The 21,667-nt window shown below is 37.7% G+C and overlaps 1 protein-coding gene across 1 annotated transcript; it reads left to right on the top strand.

Annotated features, from left to right (window-relative positions):
* Nucleotides 1–3,051: 3,051 nt before the first annotated feature.
* Nucleotides 3,052–3,897, top strand: LOC138884880 (uncharacterized). The gene is made up of 2 exons (XM_070165742.1): nt 3,052–3,299; nt 3,471–3,897. Exons 1-2 carry the CDS (start codon nt 3,052–3,054, stop codon nt 3,895–3,897), a joined length of 675 nt encoding a protein of 224 aa, XP_070021843.1.
* The last annotated feature ends 17,770 nt before the right edge of the window (nt 3,898–21,667 follow it).

Raw genomic sequence — 21,667 nt, forward strand, 5'->3', positions numbered from 1 at the left:
AAAAGGATAACAAAAGAACATATAGGGAAACACAAGGAGATGAACATGTGAGCATGGTGTAGAAACACAGTAGAACACAAAGCACGGAAGAATCATGTATAGTAGAAAGAAAGTAGAAGAAAAACACATGCGTGGTAGAAAAGAAACATACGAACATAGTATAGACAAATACACATAATGAAAAGATAAGGAAGAATCAGAAAGACATTTGAAACTTTTTCAGAAATCCTAAATCAAAGAGAAGTAATTTTTTGAAAGAAAATTAGGGAAAAGGTTTAAGAACTCAAGTAGAGCACAGACATGGCATAAATTTTTTAAAATATAATCAGAGAGAACCTCGAGTAGCTGGGATTTCAGAGAAACCCTTGAATGAGAAAGGCTTGGAAAAGTCCGATCTTGAGTCGGAGAGGTTAGAACCAGGCTCGAAATGCTTTGGATGTGCCAGAGCAAGACCGGAAAGGTCTAAAAATCATGGATCTGAGAGGATCTAAACGGACACCATTGATGTCAGACCTCAAAACTTCGAACCCCAAACGTTTGAGAGTGGAGGGAGGTGAGTACATGCCATCCATCGCATGAGAAGCCATGGATTCCGGTGAGGTTGTGGTCGGAGAAGATGAGAGAGGCTAGGTTAGGGTTGGGGAATTAAAAAGGCAAGGGACGATCGTGGCCGTTGATCAAAATGATCAACGACCTGGATTGAAAGAAGGACCGGGCGGGTTAATTGGTTGGGTCGGGTGTCGGGTTAAAATTGAAATTGGACCAGTCAATTGGGGGTCAAGATTGGGTCAATTGGAGGGTAAATTTTGGCTATAATTGAAACAAATTGGGGTTATATATTAAATAACTAATTTTTCCCTTTTATTTTACAAAAAATAGTAAAATATAATTTTGAAAACAAATTAAAAGCACTGGATTAGTTAATAACACATAAATATTAATTTAAAAATACTGGAACCAATTTTATGATTATAAAAATGCTATTAAATTTTAAAGTAGGCTAGAATTGCAATTATATGCAATTTAGCTTTAAAAATACCAAATATATTTGTAAAAATATATAAAAATTACCTTCACTATATTTTGGTATAAATATGGGAATAAAATAAATTATTCACCAAAATTGATGATTTTGGGAGTAATTATTGTTTTTGTACTGCTAAAATGGATAATAAATTGGTTTTAAAAATCTTTTAAAAATTGGAAAAAATACTAAAACACTTGGGCATGCTTATATATGTGCACATATGTTATTTTGAAAATATTTTGTATATATGAAAAATATACAGAGAAAAATTGGGTATCAACAAGGTGATCATTCACGGCGACGGTAGCAACCCCATATACAGTCGCCAGACCATTCCATCAATTGAGAGGAGAAAGAAGCTGGGAGGAGAGACTTACCACCACATCGAACGGGTAAATGTTGTTGACAAAGACAACTGGTGGGATAACAAGATCGAGAGCATACTGAATTGGAGTGGGTATGAACCTGGCAAAGAACTTGGTAAGAACCTTCAAGGAATCACTAAGCCCATAAAACTCAAGAAGCACGACACCACTTTTGGTCTGGGATATGAGTACACCTGGGAGTAATTCAACAACTGGTCTCCACCATAGCGCAGTCCTTACTATCCGATGGAGCAGCCAATACCACACTTGAAGCAGACTTTCCAACCGCCCGATATTATCTACGGGTCAAAAGAAGAAGAAGCACTGGCAGCTGTGAGAAAGTTGTTCTTAGAGGATAATGACATGGATTGTTGTGTTGTTCTCGATAACTGGACCATCAGGACAACCAGAGCCCGACGAGCCTCGGGGTAGCAAGGCTAAAACAAGCACTGTTTTGATTTACTAAAAGATTGTTATTTTTCTCTCGCATGTTTTCAATTCCTGCAATAAGATCGCCAGTGTTCAAAACGGTTATGCAATTTATCAAAGCATTTTGACTTTTCTTACAAATCAACACTTATTACTATTGTTTTCTCTCATTACTTTACTTATACAACATTACTATTACTTATCTTGATGAACCAATGACTGTGACATGCATCGAGACAATGCAACAAACAGGCATAGATTCAGAGGAGGATGACATTACAGAAGAGATTGTTAAGGAAGTTGAGAGCTTTAAGAGCAGGCCTAAGTCTAACCTGGCCGAAACAAAAGTTGTTAACTTGGGAGATGTGGAAAACGTCAAAGAAACACGAATCAACGTCCACTTATCACCGTCAGAAAAAAGGAATACACGGAATTTATAAGGGAATATGAGGACATATTCGCCTGGTTGTATGATGACATGACTGGTCTAAGTACGTCTATTGTGGCTCACAAACTGCCAACTGATCCAACATGTCCGCCGATAAAGCAAAAACTCAGGAAATTCAAGCCTGATATGAGTCTGAAAATCAATGAAGAGGTCACTAAGCAGGTCAAAATTAAGGTTCCCAGGGTAGTAGAATACCCGAAATGGTTAGCCAACATCGTGCCAATACCAAAGAAGGATGGGAAGGTCAGAGTCTGTGTCGACTATCGGGATCTCAACCAGGCCAGTCCGAAAGACGACTTCCCCTTGCCAAACATACACATCCTGATTGACAATTGCGCCAAACATGAGTTGTAATCATTTGTAGATTGTTTTGCTGGGTATCATCAGATCTGGATGGATGAAGAAGATGCTGAGAAAATGGCTTTCATTACGCCGTGGGGAATGTACTGTTACAAGAAGATGCCATTTGGGTTAAAGAATGCGGGGGCAACCTCCATGAGGGCCATGACTACTATTTCCATGATATGATACACAAGGAGATAGAGGTGTACGTAGATGATGTTATTATCAAGTCCCAGAAAGCCACTGATCACATGGAAGATTTGAGGAAGTTTTTCAACAGACTGCGAAGGTACAACCTGAAACTGAATCCCGCAAAATGTGCATTTGGGTTTCCTGTCGGAAAACTACTTGGGTTTATTGTGAGTCGCCGAGGAATAGAACTAGATTCATCAAAGGTCAAAGCTATTCAAGAATTGCCATCGTCAAAGAACAAGAAGGACATGATGAGTTTCTTGGAGAAACTCAATTACATCAGCCGGTTCATAACACAGTCTACAGTTGTCTGTGAGCCAATCTTTAAGATGTTAAAGAAAGATGCCGCTACCAAAAGGACTGATGATTTCCAAAAAGCTTTTGACAAAATCAAGGAGTACCTGTCAACACCACCGGTTTTGGTCCCGCCCGAGCTAGGAAGACCTCTATTACTCTATCTTGCAGTATTAGATGGAGCTTTCAGTTGCCTTCTGGGGTAGCATGATGAGACGGGGAGGAGGGAGCAGGCCATCTATTATCTCAGCAAGAAGTTCACCCCATAAGATGCCCGATATTCTCTTTTAGAGCGCACCTATTATGCTTTGACTTGGGTAGCTCAGAAGTTGAGGCACTACTTCTGTGCTTACACTACATATCTCTTATAAAGGATGGATCCTTTGAAGTACATCTTTCAGAAGCCCATGCCCACTGGCAAGCTAGCCAAATGGCAAATCCATTTTAGTGAATTTGACATTGTCTACGTGACTCAGAAGGCAATCAAGGGACAGGCACTAGCAGATCACCTTGCTAAAAATCCTGTGGACGGAGAGTACGCACCCCTAAAAATGAATTTTCCTGACAAAGAGGTATCAGTCATAGGAGAAGACATTGCAAAATCCTATGATGGTTGGAGAATGTTTTTTGATGGAGCAACAAATTTCAAAGGAGTTGGCATAAGAGCAGTCCTAGTATCGGAAATCGGTCAATATTACCTGGTGTCTGCCAAACTCAGATTTCCGTGCACCAACAACATGGCCGAATACGAAGCTTGCATCTTAGGGCTCAAGGTGGACATCAACATGAACATTCAATAATTGCTAGTAATTGGAGATTCAGACTTGCTTATACATCAGGTTCGAGAAGAGTGGGAAACCAAGAACTCCAAGATACTCTCGTATTTGCATCATGTATAGGAATTGAGAAAGAGGTTCACAAAGACGGAACTCCAACATGTTCCCAGAGTCCAGAATGAGTTCGCCGATGCATTGGCCACCCTATCATCTATGATACAACATCCAGGCAAAAACTTCATTGATCCCATTCCAATAAAGATCCATGATCAACTAGCTTATTGTGCCCATGTCGAAGAAGAAGCAGACGGAAAGCCCTGGTTTCATGATATTAAGGAATATTTGGCAAAACGCAAATACCCAGAACTTTCAAATCCTACTCAGAAATGCATACTTCGGCGGTTGTCCAACAACTTCTTTCATAGGGGAGGAATCCTGCATAGGAGGACTCCTGATTTGGGGTTACTAAGGTATGTCAATGCAAAAGAAGCATCCAGGCTACTAGAGGAAATTCACGATGGGACCTGCGGTCAACACATGAACAATTTTGTCTTAGCAAAGAAGATACTCCGAGCTGGTTACTTTTTGATGACTATGGAGATGGACTGCATCCAATATGTTCGGAAATGCCACCACTGCCAGATACATGCAGACATGATAAAGGTACCTCCGAATGAGCTTAATGCAACAAGCTCGCCATGGCCATTCGCTGCTTGGGGAATGGATGTTATTGGACCAATCGAGCCCACTACTTCCAAAGGACACAAGTTCATCCTAGTAGCCATCGACTATTTCACCAAATGGGTCGAAGCAGCATCTTACAGAGTAGTGAATAAGAAAGTCATGGCAGACTTTGTCCGCGACTGCATTGTTTGTCGATTCAAAATTCCAGAGTCAATCATCACTGATAATGGCTCCAACCTCAACAGTGACTTGATGAAAGCTATGTGTGAAACCTTCAAAATCAAACACAAGAATTCCACAGCCTATAGGCCACAGATGAATGGAGCTGTAGAGGCGCCCAACAAGAATATCAAGAAGATACTAAGAAAATTGATAGAGAAGCATAAGCAGTGGCACGAGAAGCTATCATTTGCTCTATTGGGGTATCACACCATAGTTCGCACATCAACTGAGGCAACCCCCTATATGCTTGTTTATGGTATAGAAGCCGTCATTCCCGCCGAAGTAGAAATTCCTTCCCTAAGGATCATACAGGAAGCTGAGCTCGACGACGCAGGGTGGGTGAAAAGTTGTTATGAGAAACTATCCCTTATAAACGGGAAAAGAATATATGCAGTTTGTCATGGTCAACTTTATCAAAACAGGATGTCCAGAGCCTTCAACAAAAGAGTCAACCGAGATAGTTCACACCGGAGCAACTAGTGTTAAAGAAGATTTTCCCGCATCAAGATGAAGCAAAAGGGAAGTTCTCTCCCAACTAGTAGGGTCCATACATGGTTCACCGGGTCCTGACAGGAGGAGCTCTCATAAAGGCAGAAATGGACGGAGAAGTCTGGCCAAAGCTGATCAATTCAGATGCAGTCAAGCGTAACTATGTGAAATCTTATGCTTTCCTATATGATGTAAATTGAACTACGCCTGAACTGATTCCCGTTTAAGAGGGTATACGTAGGTAGCCCTATGGGTTGGGTCACAATTCAAAAAAAAATTCATTTCCCCCTGCGATTGGAAACTGGGGCAGAATTTTGAGGAGGACCCTCAAAATTCCGAAGTTGATTTCAGCCAATTATCGCTGACAGTAGTCAGAAGCAGCAACCCAGTAAACTGGGGCAGAATTTTGAGGAGGACCCTCAAAATTCCGTAGCAACAAAGGGTTGCAATGTCCTGAACCACGTCACAGTCGTCGGTTCATCTAAAGAAAACTATTCTTAATTATGTTCTTATGTTATGCTTTTACTAAATCATATATGTTTATTACTAAAATTGCCTTGTTTAGCGATGCTACCCCAGTAATATATACAGTATCGCCAGATCAAAGCCGAGTCGGTCAAGCAAAGCCAGCGGGGATACGAACTAACCTTCCTCCTCTATAAAACTCACGATATTTCTTTGGATGCAGGCACTTAAGTTGCAAAATTATCAAATATACTATACCCTCATATTGTTCAGGAATACAACTCTTAGAACCGTTGCATTTACTCACAGCTACTATCCACACACACCAGTGGCATTCCATATGTCACGATATCCCCAGCAGTCACAATATCGCAATCTGCTATCAGCTAAGAAAGCTTTATTACCATTTGCTATTTTTACTTTTTTCATAAGGCTACCATTCTGCCTTCCAAGACTAAGCTCTGTCTCCATCTGTATTTCTACATTGTATAAGGCTACCATTCTGCCTTCCGAGGTTAAGCTCTGTCTCCGTCTGCACTTCTGCATTGCATAAGGCTACCATTCTGCCTTCCGAGGTTAAGCTCCACCTCCATATGCATTCTTGCATTGCATAAGGCTACCATTCTTCCTTCCGAGGTTAAGCCCTACCTCCATCTGCACTCCTGCATTACATAAGGTTACCATTCTCCTTTCGAGGTTAAGCTCTACCTCCATCTGCATTCTTGCATTGCATAAGGCTACCATTTTGCCTTCCAAGGTTAAGCTCTACCTCCATCTGTATTCTTGCATCGCATAAGGCTACCATTCTACCTTCTGAGGTTAAGCTCTACCTCCATACCGCATTTGCATGGCTGAGAGATCGCGCCTCTACATTTGCATAGCTGAAAGATCGCCACCTTTACATTTGTATGGCTGAAAGATTGCCACATTCTGTATTGCATAGGCTGAAAGATCGCCAAACTCTACATCTCATAGGCTGAAAGATCGCCAAACTGTCCAAAGACATCATTTTTCGGAGACACCATTTTCATAGCCCGAGAACACCATGCCATAGCCTGAGGACCCCCCTTTTTAATCTTTTTCATATCATTATTCAAAGGCATCATAGTTCGGAGACATCATTCTCATAGCCTGAGAGAATCATTTCATGGCCTGCGAATCCTTTATTACACGCTTCATGGCCCAGGATATCATGGTCTAAGGACGTCATCCTAACCGTCCGAAGACAAACATTCATGGTCCGACGGGAATTCGCATCATGTTTAAATTTACGCACAATATATTCTTGCGTTACTTATTTTCAAGTGAACCAGTGAGTAACAGCTATCTCGGCAGGAGTGATTCCGCCCCAGTTCCTGCAGCACTATCAGACTTTAACCATTCGCCCCGTCCTAAATACTGCGTTCGTTCTTGAAAGTCTCCATCGGCATACTCCGCCGATGGATCCTGAACTACATATGGCCTAATTCCTGTAGGACCAGGTATATATAGGTAGCCCATAAACCAGAGCACGGCCTAAGTCTCCTCAAACCATTTCGTTCGATCAAAATTGGCCATCATATCTTTACCCGACAACCCTTGTCCTTCCCGAGTAAAGAGGGACATTTGTTGATACCCAATTTTTTCCTATATATTTTTCATATTCCAAATACCTTCAAAATAGCATGTATATGCATATGTAAGCATATTCAAACGTTTTATTATTTTTCCTTAATTTTAGATATTTTAAAATTGATTTATTACCTATTTTTACCAAGAAAAATCCAATACTTATTCCCCAAATTATCATTTTTGATGATTCATTTATTGGATTAGCATATTTATACTAAAATATAGCTAATATAATTTTTGCATATTTTTACAAATTTATTTAGTATTTGTTAAAGCTAAATTGCATATAATTATAATATTAGCCCCATTGACGTTTATGTCCATAAAAATATTAGGGCCAATATTTTAATTTAATAATTATGTTTTTTTAATCATCTTAATACTTTTAATTTATTTTCAGAAATTATTTTTACTATTTTTATAAAGTAAATAAGGGAAAAGTGGCTATTTAAATGTTAGCCCATTTTCATTTCAATTTTGGCCGGATTTGGCACCCCAATTAAACCCAACCTGAGGCCCAATTACCCTGACCCAACTCATAACCTACTCGACCCACGACCCTTTTTAAACAACCCACCCGGATCCCCATTCAATCCAGGCCGTTGATCAAAATGATCAACGACCACCATTTAACCTTTCCTTTTTAATTCCCCATTACCCCCAAACCCTAGTCATTTTCTCATCTGTAGCCGCCTTCGAACCCCCCTTCTCTCCTAATTCTCTCTCAAACTCCCTCTGAAACCCTAGCCGCCACCTTCAACCACCACCCTAAAATCGCCTAAATCAATGGCTTCCAAAGCCATTAAAGGCCTGTATCTACCTCCTATAGCTTTTACTTGCCTGATTATCATGTTTTCAAGGCCAGACCTTGAAGAAGTTTTGGTCCAGACCTGGGTTGATTTCAGTTCTATGGCTGTCTCCGACCTTGCTCCGGCCAGCCATGGCTATTCGAGCCTGATCTTGACTTCTCTTGCTTAGGTCAATGACTTTCCAAGCCTTTCTCACCATTTGGGTTCTTCTGAAACCCTAATCTTCGAGGTTCTTCCGATTCTTATAGATCCGTTGTAGATCTATGTTTACTCTAAACTTCTAAACGTTTTCTCAAAGTTTCTTTCGAAACTTTACCTTTGGAACCTTTATCTTTTCCGATTTAGGGTTTGGTTAAGTTGTTTAGAAGCTTTCTCTGTTTTTTAGCATGTTCTACTGTGTTTCTTTATGTTGTTCTTCTACTAGAGTGTGCATGATTAAAAGTCTTAGTTCCTTCTTGAGTTTTCTGATTTTATTTTGTGGATATTTTTGCCTGATTTACTTGTTTTCATCTCTATACTCGAGTGATGGTGAAAACCCTAAAATTTTGGGTTCATTCGAGTCCTGAGACTATTTGCTATGTTATTTACTCGTTCGTCATACTCTGAATTAGATGGGTTTCAAAACCCTAATTCCTTTGAACCTAGTCAAGTTTCTGAAGTTGCTTCACCTGTTGCTCGACTGAATTTCAAAATCTTTTATTTCTTTATATGATTCTGACTTCCTGCTAAACTCTATAAGGTTTTTTATTTGACCCTTTTTGCATGCTATTTGATACTCTCTCTTTTCTCTATTAAACTACAAGAAAAAAGGCCTTTAATGGCAATAAATATTCATTTTAGCGGCAATAGCTATTGCCGCAAAAACTTTTACCGGCAATTAATTATTTGCCATTGTATCCAGCGTCGCTAAATGATTTAGCGGCATTTGTATCAAGTGCTGGTAAAGGTCCCAAGAATTGCCGCTAAAAATGAAGTTTTTAGTGACATTTAGTTACTGGCAATTACAATAACCACTAAAATTGCCCATTGATTAGCCTTTTATTCTGCTTTAACAATATTTATATATGTTCGGTAAATATCTATTTATTATTGATAAACTTTAGTTTTTAATAGCTATTATAATAGCAACTAAATTTATATCCAGATTTACAATTATACTACTAATATTAAACATCCTTTTTTTGTATGCGATGCCAACATCATTATTATGTTACTGATTCAAGAAATCATAAAAATGTTTCATTAAATTCATAAATACCCAAAAAATGTTAATACATAAATTTGGAGTATCTACTCAACGAAATAATATATTGTTCCAATCCAACAATAGTTGTTTCTCCTTCTACAAGTCTAGTTTCATACCGTGTCAATTTTAGCCTCCAAGGCACCATCATATTTAGATGTGGTAGAACAAAACATTTATTCTATCAATAGTTATTTTTTCCCCACGTGAATCAGATGATACCGGTCATTATCTATGGTGTCTTGAAAACGCTAAACAAGCACGTTCAATTCTTGATGATTCCAGCAAGTTGCATCTATCTGACAGTGACTTAGTAGCCACATCAATTGTGGATTGTCGCTTCGAAGCAAACTACACAAAAAAAGTTGTTATAAAACATGCCACATCTAGTCATGAAAAAAATTTGCATATATGCAGTCGAAGTTAGATGACAAAGGCAAAGATAAACCTTGATTCTCTTCAACTTCGTATTCTTAGATCTTTTTTCATTGAGCATCACATGTGACTACTTCCTGGTAACCAACAAAACACACATTCAGATACGAAAAAATTGAATTCAGTTTTTGAAAAATATATGATAACAAATAATGCACAAATAATTAACTTTAAGGATGTTGCAGCCTACTCAATCATGCAAACTCAGTGCATGTACAAATGACCAAAATGAATGTCTGAACTATGGATACAATCGTCTTTACATCAGTTTTCAATTGTGGAAAAAATATGTAGCTACTAATGAATTATACAAACTATAAAAATTCAGTTACGCTTGCCATATATATTAGATGCAATTCCAAATTTATTTATTTTCCACGCACAAAAATCACACTATTACATCACCTACCCAACCTTCTAATTTCAAGAACCATCAATACTCCATCATTTCTTAATATCTAATAAATTTGAAGAGATATTCCAAAGCAAAACATGTTAGATCTCGAAATTTATGCACTTCAAGTGGAATATAAATGATACACTGACCAATAGAAGGCTTTAAAAAATATTCGCAGTAGATATTACTTCACCGTTTAGAATCAAGAACTAATATTTCCATCATTTTTTATTCCTTGGCAATTTCATGTTTTAAAGATCTCTCACAAGAAAATGCATAGCCTATCTTTTATTCTTTAAAGCAAAGAAGCTTTCTAACCAAAGATGATGGAATCCCACCTTGACTAATTTAAGGACTTTGAATACTATAGAAAACCAAAAGCCTTAAGGTTCTAGCAAGCCTAATATAACTCATGATCAAATAATTTCAAGCTTCTCAAAATACGAATGTCGTCAAATTGATATCATCTTTCAATATCGACAATAATATGTTTGTTCAGGCCCTATAGAATATTGTTCAAAAGTCCCATTGAAGTTGAAATTTCAAACAAAACCTATCGCGTCTCAATAGAAAAACCAATTAGTTAAGTGTAAGATAAAAAATAAATGACTACATGTTGTATGAAAACACAAGGCAGGAGAAGGTGCTTATGAAAATGAATTCATACATGAGCAGTTCAGAGCCTCTTAAACATAAGTTGGTGAAATCGTGGTAATAACAATAGAAAACATAATTGCATCCCGCATCAAGAAATAACCATATCCATTGCATATTAAAAAATAGACATGGAAGGAAAGAAGCCATCCAAGATCAGTTATCGTAACTTATCATTAGAATCCTGTTATCTTTACAGGATTTGTTCTATCATTTGCTAAACTGTCCTGCATCCTATCTGGCTTGTCAAGTGATAAGCATCAAGACTGCGAGATATTTAACTCTAATCTTGAATGTATGAAAAGTAGCAGTTAATAGGTAAAGAGAAATAGGAGTCCATCTTATAACAAAAAGATATTTGTCAATCAGTTGTAGAAAGAAATTAACAGGGATTCATGGAAACATCAAGAACAAGTTTTTGATCCATTTTTGAGCAATGTAAATGAACAACTATTAGATAGTTAAAACTGAAGAAGCTTCTTTCAGATTCATCAAACTGAATATTCATATAAAATAGTGTCGCACTAACTTTCTCTGCATAAATAGACCAATTGAAGCTTTTACACCAGATAGAGTTCATCGACATCTATATTAGTATGTTGACCAATTCTTTTTACACTAGCAGAACTATTAGCAGTTGTTGTAGCTATCCAACAGTGAAGGTCTACTAGATTCTGCTATACAAATTACTACAAAGTGAATAGATACTAAATTGTATGTTACTGAATATCACAATAGGCTACAATAATATCCATATTGAACACTAACAAAGGCAATTATTGGTAATTAAACTATACTCACAACAAGAATTTTAAATGCATACTTGAGTTTGTGTGTAGAGTGTACGTCTTCAAGAGATTTCAAGTAACATCCCAACACTGCAAATGTAATTATCAAATTAAATTTTCGTTTTTCATAAGATTAAATTCACGAAATTACACCTTGAATTTCACTTGTTGTTTTTAATCATTGCATCATAATATGGATAAATTTCGACAAATGAGAAGCCAATATAGATCAGTAATATAGAGTATATCGGACAAAATAAAGAAAGCTGATAATTAATAAGGCTTACTGTAGAATAAAGAAGAAGCAGATAAGTTAAAAATTAAAGTATACTTTTAATTTTGAATAGTCATTAAAACCCAAGTTCCTAATAAGTGATAGAATCGATATTCAGCGCTTATTTAATCTAATCGACGTAACTATAAAGGCATAATAGGAACAGTTCAAGAAGTTTATTTACAAGATCCTATTTCTACGCTTCATAACGAAAGAGCCATCCATAGAGAAGAAAATCAAATCTAGAAGGAAAAAAGATAGATAAAGAGAAAGAGTAGAGAGATATTACCGGGTGATAGTGGCCGACTATAGTGCAAGATGAGATGGGTACTGACGATCTTGAGAGGGGAGGGAGGATCTACTCAATTTTGTGCATCTCTGTAGTAGAGATTATAATTGTGAAATTTAGAGTGAATGTATCCAGGCGAAAATATTTCATAGGGAGAAAAATAGAGGGAAGATTAAAATGAATTGTTAGGAGTAACTTTTTGTGACTATTATTTAAATAGCTAGTAAAAAATCACTCTTTTCAAGCAAAAGTTAAATTGCGGCAAATATTTGTGTTTATAGAATAAAGTAGTGTCAATTCTTTAATTGCCGCTAAATAATTGTCGCTAAAGGCTTTTTTTCTTGTAGTGTTACTAAATTACTAAAATTGGCCTATGTGACTACCATGTTTCGGTAGTCCACTACTTACTGATTTTGTGATTGCGTGACACTTTTCTTTGTCATAGATTCAGCCTTGCATGCCTAATGTTTATGCACTCTTTATATGCTGAATTTTCCTCTGAAATGACCTTCAATTATGGACTGATTTCAAACCTCCTTGTGTAATTCTAATTGACTCTTTCTTTGTTTTACTGATTTCCCTATTTCTTGGACCAATTTGAACACTTTCCTTTGAACTTTCGATCCCTACCTTTTCTACTCAATTTGATTAATTCCCTTACCTTGATTACATTGGTATTTGATTCTTACAGACCTTAGAATCTGATGAACCTAGTCTTTATTACCTATTGTGTATTTGTACTATGCTGAAGATACTTCCTTATTGGGCATATTCAGTCTTATGTGATTTCTTTTCTTATTTGACACTTGCATGTTACTGTTTGATTTTAACTCCTTAATTAAAGGAAGCTCTTATACTGATTGATTTTAATTGGTATACAGTTCCATAATTATTTTCTTGCCTTATTTTTCTGCCAATTTTCACACTATAAATACCCTGCTCTTTTATTACATAGAAAACACACTTAGTCTGAAATCACTTACATTCAAAAACATTATCTTGCTTTACTACTTATACTGTGGCCTGTCTTCAAAGTCCTGCTACCTGCTTTTACTATATTTTGCTTCTCTAAACTGGTATGTTCTATTAAGATTTCAGCATCAACAACCATATGTTTATCTAATACTTTTGCCTTCATGTCTGCCTACTGCTTGTGATCAATTCAGTACTTATTTTTAGCATGTTGTAATATACTTCTACCTGTTTTGAATCTATTGTGTGTCCTAAACCCCTACCCCGATATGTTTGATATTGATGGCTTGTTTGAGGCATGACAGTATTAAGCATTGTTGTCTATGACTCAGACTTGATTCCCTTGGCATCATAGCCTTTGTGTTATCATTATGTGTTGTATTTTCTGGTTGATTTTGTAAGCATAACAACAATCCTTATTGTTGTGCATGCCCAGAATTAACTAATGCCTAAGTACATAGGCTCTCTGCAAGTTCCCAACCCCTGAATCCCTTTTGTATGAAATTATCAACTTGTTTATGTCTGTCTCTCTGCAACTCTTTCCCTCTCCTTTATTCCCTCAGAACTCTATTTCTTCACTTGCACTCTCTCTTAGATTTAAGTTTTACCCCCCTCTTGTGAGCCTTGCCTTGGAACCCTCTGAGCTCCCTCTGAACTTGGACACTTGAGGGCTGGCCCTTCCACACTGTACTTGTCCCTATTCTGGTAATACAATTTGGGTGTGAGCACTGCCCGGAGTCTCATTAAGGCTCTTAGGGAACTCTGACACACTCAAATTGGAGAAAGGCTTTGGATCAATGGTCTTTGAGTTGGTTTATCTTGTAACTTAGAGAGGAAGTCAAGAATCAAGTCTCCTTCGGTTGTACTTTCTTTGTATTTTTTCTTTCTGATGTAATTTATTCTGGTTTGTAATAAGTTGTAATAAACACTTGGGGTTGGCTAGTGAAAAAGGGTGGGTGACTATGCATGCAAATGGTAGAAATTATGCCTATAAGACTGTTCTCTGCATATTCAACTACATATAGAAACCATGCCTGTAGGACTGTTCTAATTCTGCATATTCAGCTTACATATATAAATCATGCCTATAGGAATGTTTTAATTTCTGTATACTCAACTACATATAGAAACCATGCTTATAAGAATGTTTTAATTTCTGCATACTCAACTACATATAGATACCATGTCTATAAGGCTTCTACATATAGATACCATGTCTACAAGGTTTTCTGCATTTCGACACTACATCTATAAGGCTTTAAAATCAGCAATGCATAGAAAGAATGCCTATAGGAATTTCTAAATGAATCTGATTCGCTTCACTCAGTGTTGGCTATAAAATCAGTAATGGTAGATGCTATCACCTGCAGAATCTGCAACCAATTTATTTAATTTTGTGCATTCTGCATCTCTTTTAATAATCTGAGTCCCTCACTTAGCCAGTTTAACAAGCATGCATATAGGATCTCAAATAATTCATTCCAAGTTTTACTGTCTCATTACCTTCTAAATTAGGTAGATATCATACCTATAGGACCCCATCTAAACACTTAGGCAATCCTTAGAGGCATAATTGAAACTGAATCTGCTTCTATTAATTATTACAACCAGCAGACAAGCCTGATTTGGACTTTTTATCTGAGTTATGCAATAAATTAAAACTGCCTCAACAATCTCATCTCCCTCGTTTTTAATGTTTTTAAATCAGACCTAAACAGTACGTGCAAGACATGCTATTTTATGTGTTTTGATGAGGTATACATGAGCCTCTGTTTGTTTATATGTTTCCCCCAAACATGCATATGTGTTTTGTATGTCGCTTTAGAATTTTTACCTTTAAAACTCCAAATAAGCCCAACATCCCTCCCTTTTAGGATTAGTAGTCCTAAGTGCCTCCGGGACTGATAGAAATGGGACGAGTAATAGCATGCAATAAGTAATCGAGACCAATCCGCGCTTTAATACCTTAACGGGGTGGGAAGGGTAGAAATGGATATGATGACCACGCGATAATGTCACGTGTAGCCCCTCATTGAGGAGTAATTACCGGACATTGTGTGGGGTGATCCATATTTTTAATAAACCTAGGACCCCCTTCTCTTTATTCTTTAGCATTTCAATTCTTTCTTTTAAAAACTCAACTTTTCTATTTGTTCTTTCAAACTTTGTTTACTTTCAAACCATTATGTGAAATTCCCTCTTATTTAAGCCTTATTTGTATACATTTTAATTGCACCAAATTCACAATAATTGTCTGGCCAGAAACCACACTAGTGGATTCTGAGGGGGTGCCTAACACCTTCCCCGTAGAATAATTTCAAGCCCTTACCCTATCTCTGGTTATTCAAATCAAACTCTTTTGGTGTCCTAATGCACCTTAAATCATTAGGTGACAACTATTTAAAATTCAAACCCAGTTCCCAAAAGGAACGAGTTGTCCTTCCAAATGTCATAAACACAATTTCGCAAGAAAAATGGGGCGCGATAACTGTTATCGAACAGTTGGACTTTGTTGCTTTCAGGAATTGTAGCTTCTTCATCAGGTAGTTCGATTGGAGCATCTGATTGCACCTCTTCGAATACCTTACGACAACCACTATGTAACATTTTGTCGAAAACTGATTGATTATTGTTCAAATCAGCTACAAATTGAGTGATAGATACATGTGTATATGCGCTTTTCCATGCTACTTTAACAGGAGAAGTTTCATCCACTGCTTTGGTGAAAACTCCAGTAGACATTTCATCGAACACATGCTTCGCCTCTGAGTTTCCAACTTTGAGTGCAGATTCTAACCCATAGAAGTTGGAATTATGACTCAAATCAGGTAAGAGAGATACATGTGCTTCAGACTGATACAAAGTAGCATAACTAACATAGCTACGATAAGCTAGGGACAGATCAGTCACACTCCTATTGGAATCTGCGAAGGTCCGGTTTCGAAATCGCAAAAATAATTTCTCCTTAAAGTGATTCCAATCGTAGAACTGTTTGTTACGATATAGCCAATCAAACCATGCGAGGGCCTCACCTTCATGGTAGAAGTAAGAAAGAGGTAACTAGTTTTCCTCGGAGAAGACAAGGAATTTGAAGTACCTCTCTGCTTGATAAACCCAGCCTTCTAGGTTGCTGCCGCTTAATTTATCAATTACTACAGCTGCCATTGGAGGTCGGATCGATGAAAGCATCAATGTATCAAACGGAATAACACCCAAACCAACTATCTATATTGATTCACTGAACGGACTTACAAATAACTGGAAATTGCAATGAAACAATAAGGGATAACATAGAGAGATGAGAGGACAGAATACACCATAGAAGGAGATGCGAAGCTTAGGCAGAAAGAGACGAGAAGTATAGCTTTTCACATAACATTTTGGCTAATCTCCCAAACCCAGACGATAACCCCTTTTATTCACTTAGTCACGTGCTTTCTTAACCTGGATCCCAGACAAATATCTTGTTGGTCTTTCTAAATCTTGGACCTTTTCGTGGTTTAGCCCACGGCCCAATAGCCTCTGTCCAGATATTTGGCATATACACATTACTTGAGTTATCTTGGTTCACAACATCCTCACTTCAATTTCATAAGTTCAAGATGCTCTAAATCACACAATTATGATTCATAAGAAATGTTTTGGACTTTGATTATTCTATAGTTATTAATTAATTGTAACTCTACAGAGTAATCGTCAGTAGTAATGTAAGCTACTTTTTATAACGTATGTTAAGTTGATTGGCTCATTCATATATATATTGAAGGAACAAGCGATAATCTAAACGCATTAGATAGCATGTAAATCGTAAAATAAGAGCTTACTTGTTCTTCGTGAAGCAAAAGCGAAAACGGATGAACTGTGGCTGGAATTATTGGTCGGCGGTGGTTGTCACGGTGTGTTGGAGCAACCCCCAATTCCACAGTCTAAACCCTAACCGAAATTGAGAGAGAATAGCGTAGAAAAATACTGCAGAATATGTTTTTGTTTTATGTACACACTAAGTGTACTTATATAGGAAATATTAGGGTTAACTAATAACCCTATTGGGCCTTAAACCACCCCTTATGGGTGGACCCATATTTCCTACATCTTCCACTCACATATAATGGGAGTGCTCATCTAATATGAGAAACATATTCTCATCTCCTCAATCATTCATACAGGGAAGTAGACCGTGCAACCAGCATACGGTGAGAGCTCAATGCTATATATCTGTTAGGAGTATATAGCCTCTCGTCGAGTGCAAACCTGCAAGTAGATCATAAAGTATGCAGTATCCTAGATCATGTAAATCACATTTGATATAGTCTCAAAATCTCATATATCATTATTTCTTGTATTCACAATCATAACTCATAAGTCATAATTGGTGCACCAGTGAATACAAATAAATGAGATTCCATCAATGATCTTCCTTTTCTCACGATTCCCTTAACATTAATATGCCTGCTTTTCTAGTTATGCTTCGCTAGACCGTATCTATGTTCATGGTCTTTTGGAAACACACTAAGATAGCTAACATCACACTAAGTCTCAAGTATCTGATCAGAGTCTCTAAGAGTACAAATTTTGAGCTATCATAAAAGCTTTGGGTCTCACACAACAATAAGTTGAGAATGAATTTATGTTAACCCAATTGGTCGACATTAGCACACATGGTATGAAACATGTGCTACAACATTTTCTCCCTTTTCCCAAGGAGCGTATGTCTTTATCCCATAAAGAATGCTGTACAGATGATATTTAGACACCATAAGTATCTAAATTTGAGTTCTTTGATCTACAATATCATTTTTAACTCGCATCTGGCTCACAAAGTAGACTAGGTGAATGTTTTTCACCCTAATGACCTTATGTCATTGTTTAAGCGACATTCTGATTTTAAGCGAATAGTTCTCAAATTATCTTTATGATAATTTTACTTAAAATCATGTCTCATCTCCTCACATCACTAAGATAAGGAGGCGGTTTCCTGTGTAAGAAGGCCAACCTCATGTCTACTCGACATACTTATAAAAAATGAACAAAGAATGTACATAACATTCAACAAAAACCCTTCGTGTCTTCGTGCAAAGAGGGGCAGCTGTAAGCACGTGATTTTTGCTTCACGGACAATCGCTCCAAAAGAAAATAAAAATAGTGGCAAATGGCTTCGCTGTACAATTTTTCGATCTTTCCGTGACATGTGTTGTTAGTCGTTTGTGAGTCTGTCCATTTTGCATCCAGTCATTATCAAACAAAAATACAAAAAAATATATGTGTCGTTAAAAGAAAATTCAAAAATATAAATATATGTGCGTCGTTCGTTCTAGGTTGTGATGTAACTTACTTAAATATTTTCGTGATAATTGTGTGGGAATGTTACATTATTGTTGATGTTAATTTCATTATTTTTGTTTAAAAGAAGAAAAAAAAAGAAAAAAAAAGAGCAAAAGAGTGAGGGATTAAAATCGATTTGGGCCCAGAAATTGAAACAAAAAGGGGCCCAAAACCGGCACTCAGACCCAGTCCAAATCCAGCCTGCCCAAGCACGGACTCAAACGACGTCGTATCGGCGTCCCCATTTGAAGCCGTTGATCTGATTCAAAGGAACGGTCCAGATCAGGCTGTTCAACTCACCTCAACGACGTCGTTTCAGGCAAATTGATCTGAGCCGTCTAAGCCTTTTGATCCAACGGTCCACACACGCACCCGTGACCCAACCTTTCACTTAAACCAAACGACCCCGTTTAACTACCAAACGACCCCGTCTCATTTCTCACCCTCATATCCAAGCTGTTGAGATCATCTGATCTAACGGCTCAGATCCAATCACATAGACCATATATAAACCTTCCCTTACACCCCACGCCCCCTATACCAGCACCCCATACCTTCGTCCCCAAGATCAAACCTGAAACACCGAACCCTAGCAAGCCGCCCTAGTCTCCCTCGCCATTAAAGCCGGTGGCACGAACGCCGGTGACCACCCCCTGAACACCCTAAGACCCCCTCACTCCCCTGAACACGAATCCACTAACCACGAACCTCGAATCATCTCCTATCGTCTCGAATCTGTATTTGAAGATTCGAGACAAAACTCGATCTTTACCAAACCTCACCATCTTCATACCAGACACTCCCCTGCCCTTCCTCGTGACCAAACCAAGCTTGGTTTGGTCCGAATCTACCCACAAATCCTAAAAATCCAGATCTGAAAATCCAGACCTTAGAACACATGCACCTGGGGAATCCGGCCAGTCTTGAAAGGGGTTTGAGGTTCAATGGATCTTAACCAAGGTGTTCTCGTGTGAGAACACCCTGGTTAAAATTTGTTCGGCCTCAAATGGGCAGAGTTGAGTCAGATTTGGGTCTGTTTGATTTAAACATTTTCGGTAAGTTTTCCTTTCCTTTGTTTAGTTCTAATTGAGTTGTCAGCATGATTTGTTGTTGTGGTTATTTGTTTTGGTCTGTTACTTTGTCTGTTTTCTTCCATCTCTAGCAAAGACCTTTTATTTGGTCGATTGATTTTCTATGTGTGTATTCTGAATGTACTCTGTGATAAACATGATCGTCGATTAGTTTAATCGTCAGATAAGTTAACTCATATAGGCCCCAGTAATTGAACAAAAATTGTCTGATGCCCTTTGGGTCCCTAAACGTATTGTTTGTATGAGCGACTGATTATTACTAGTTATAATTAGTATAGTCGACTCGATAAATGTCGTCGATTAGTTTTCTATAACTAATGAATCGAATGAGCTAATAATGTCGCATGACTAATTGAACTTTGCCACTGACCGAATGCCCCAGCATTGTTTGAAATGGTTTGTTTGCATTGTAAAAATGACTGAAAAGGGTTCAGTCCAGGCAGTCTTGAATTTGAACTTTCATCAGTTCAAAAATGCCCTGATGCTGCAAGGGGCAGGGCAATAATAATCAAGGTTAAGCAGGGGTAGTCTGGGGTTTGAAAAGAACAAAAATGATTAGTTTAAATGAGCTGACAAGTAGGGTACTAAATTAAGATTAAACTAATACCAATGGGGAACAAAACATGAGGGCATGGGTTTAAAAGGAATACTAAAATAAGCCCATAATCCTGGATTAAAGAATAAACCAGGCATGGGGAGCAAATGGCTGGCATCAAGAGATGCTCAAGCATGGGTTTAACAGGGTATGGGCAGGTTGCAAGTTGCAGCACGAGGGAAGCTCAGCTGCACTTGGACATTTGGCTTATAAATAGGCCATTCGAGAATTAAAAGGGGCTGGACTTTTAGTCTTCAAAAAAGGAAAAAACAAAAGGCTGGAATTTTTAGTCTTAAAGCTGAAACTTTTAGTCTGAAGAAAGGTTTACTGAGTTTAAAGAAAGCTGAAAAACATAAGTTAGTTTCCAAATAGATTATAACCAAACACCATCTGAAAGTTGAATAAGAATTCATATTGGTCAAGCTGCCTTGGGCAAGTTCTGTCATCTGCATTGACTGAGCTGTTTGTTGGTTGCTGAACTGTTGGTATTTGCTGCATTGAACACTCTTTTACTTCTGGGGTTTCATTACTCTTCGTCTGGAATTACTGGTTTGGCACTCGACCATTTGCTGGTTTCTTTTGTTCTGGGAATTATTGTTGGTTGTTCGTGGATTGTGGAAAACATTTGGTTGTTGGTTTGTTGCTGTGCTGTTGCTGTGTACCTGTTGTTGCTGTGTTTACTGCATACTGCCCAGCTGATCATTCCTTTCTTCCTTTCCTTTCCTTACCAGGTACACAATTGATACCACCAATGTAACTGAGAGTTTGAGCATAAGTGCAAAAGAGAGGACCTGCAGATTGTTTTTATATATACATGAACTGTTACATTAAATGTCATGAAATAGTTACATTTTCGTTTGGATAATAGAAGTAGCTTACATGCTCAGTATATCAATGTAGATTAATGAATGATAGTCATGTATGTATGCTGTTAGGTGAAAAACATTCCCAGTGTAATAAGTTGTATTTTAGACTTAGTCTGATGGTGTAGTATATTCTCTAATGTAGGCTAAATAGGAAAACTATCCACATGAGTTAAAGTTCTTTCCCCTTTTGCCAGATTGTCACATATAAATTGATAAAGAACAAAGAATCAGTTCTAGGCCTCAACCTCAGGAAGGCCGAGCCCAAATCGAAACAAATCAGCTAGGCCTGTATCGGAAAAACAGGGGCTCAAGTCTGGCCATCTCGCATGAGCTAGGTTTGGGCCCATAATTTTCGACTAGTTGTCCATAAGTGCAGTCACGTTTTATTATTCTGTAAAAGCACTTTAAATCCTGTTATAAATAATCTCGCAAGCATGTAATCGACTAAGGCTATTTACTGCTTTCAATTGATAGAGACAAACAAGACAAAAAACGTAGTTGCTATAGGATATCCTTTAAAAATAACAACGAGATGAGCCTCGATAAAATAAACAAAACGCAGATGCGGGGCCCTTGTTAAATGTATAT

The sequence above is a fragment of the Nicotiana sylvestris genome, chromosome 2, assembly GCF_000393655.2.
Source record: "Nicotiana sylvestris chromosome 2, ASM39365v2, whole genome shotgun sequence".
Lineage (NCBI taxonomy): Eukaryota > Viridiplantae > Streptophyta > Magnoliopsida > Solanales > Solanaceae > Nicotiana > Nicotiana sylvestris.

Coding starts and splice junctions, on each gene's coding strand:
- LOC138884880 (XM_070165742.1), top strand. CDS start 3,052: ATGATGAGTTTCTTGGAGAAACTCAATTACATCAGCCGGTTCATAACA. Junction 3,300..3,470: donor GCTTTCAGTTGCCTTCTGGG/GTAGCATGATGA, acceptor TCTCTTATAAAG/GATGGATCCTTTGAAGTACA.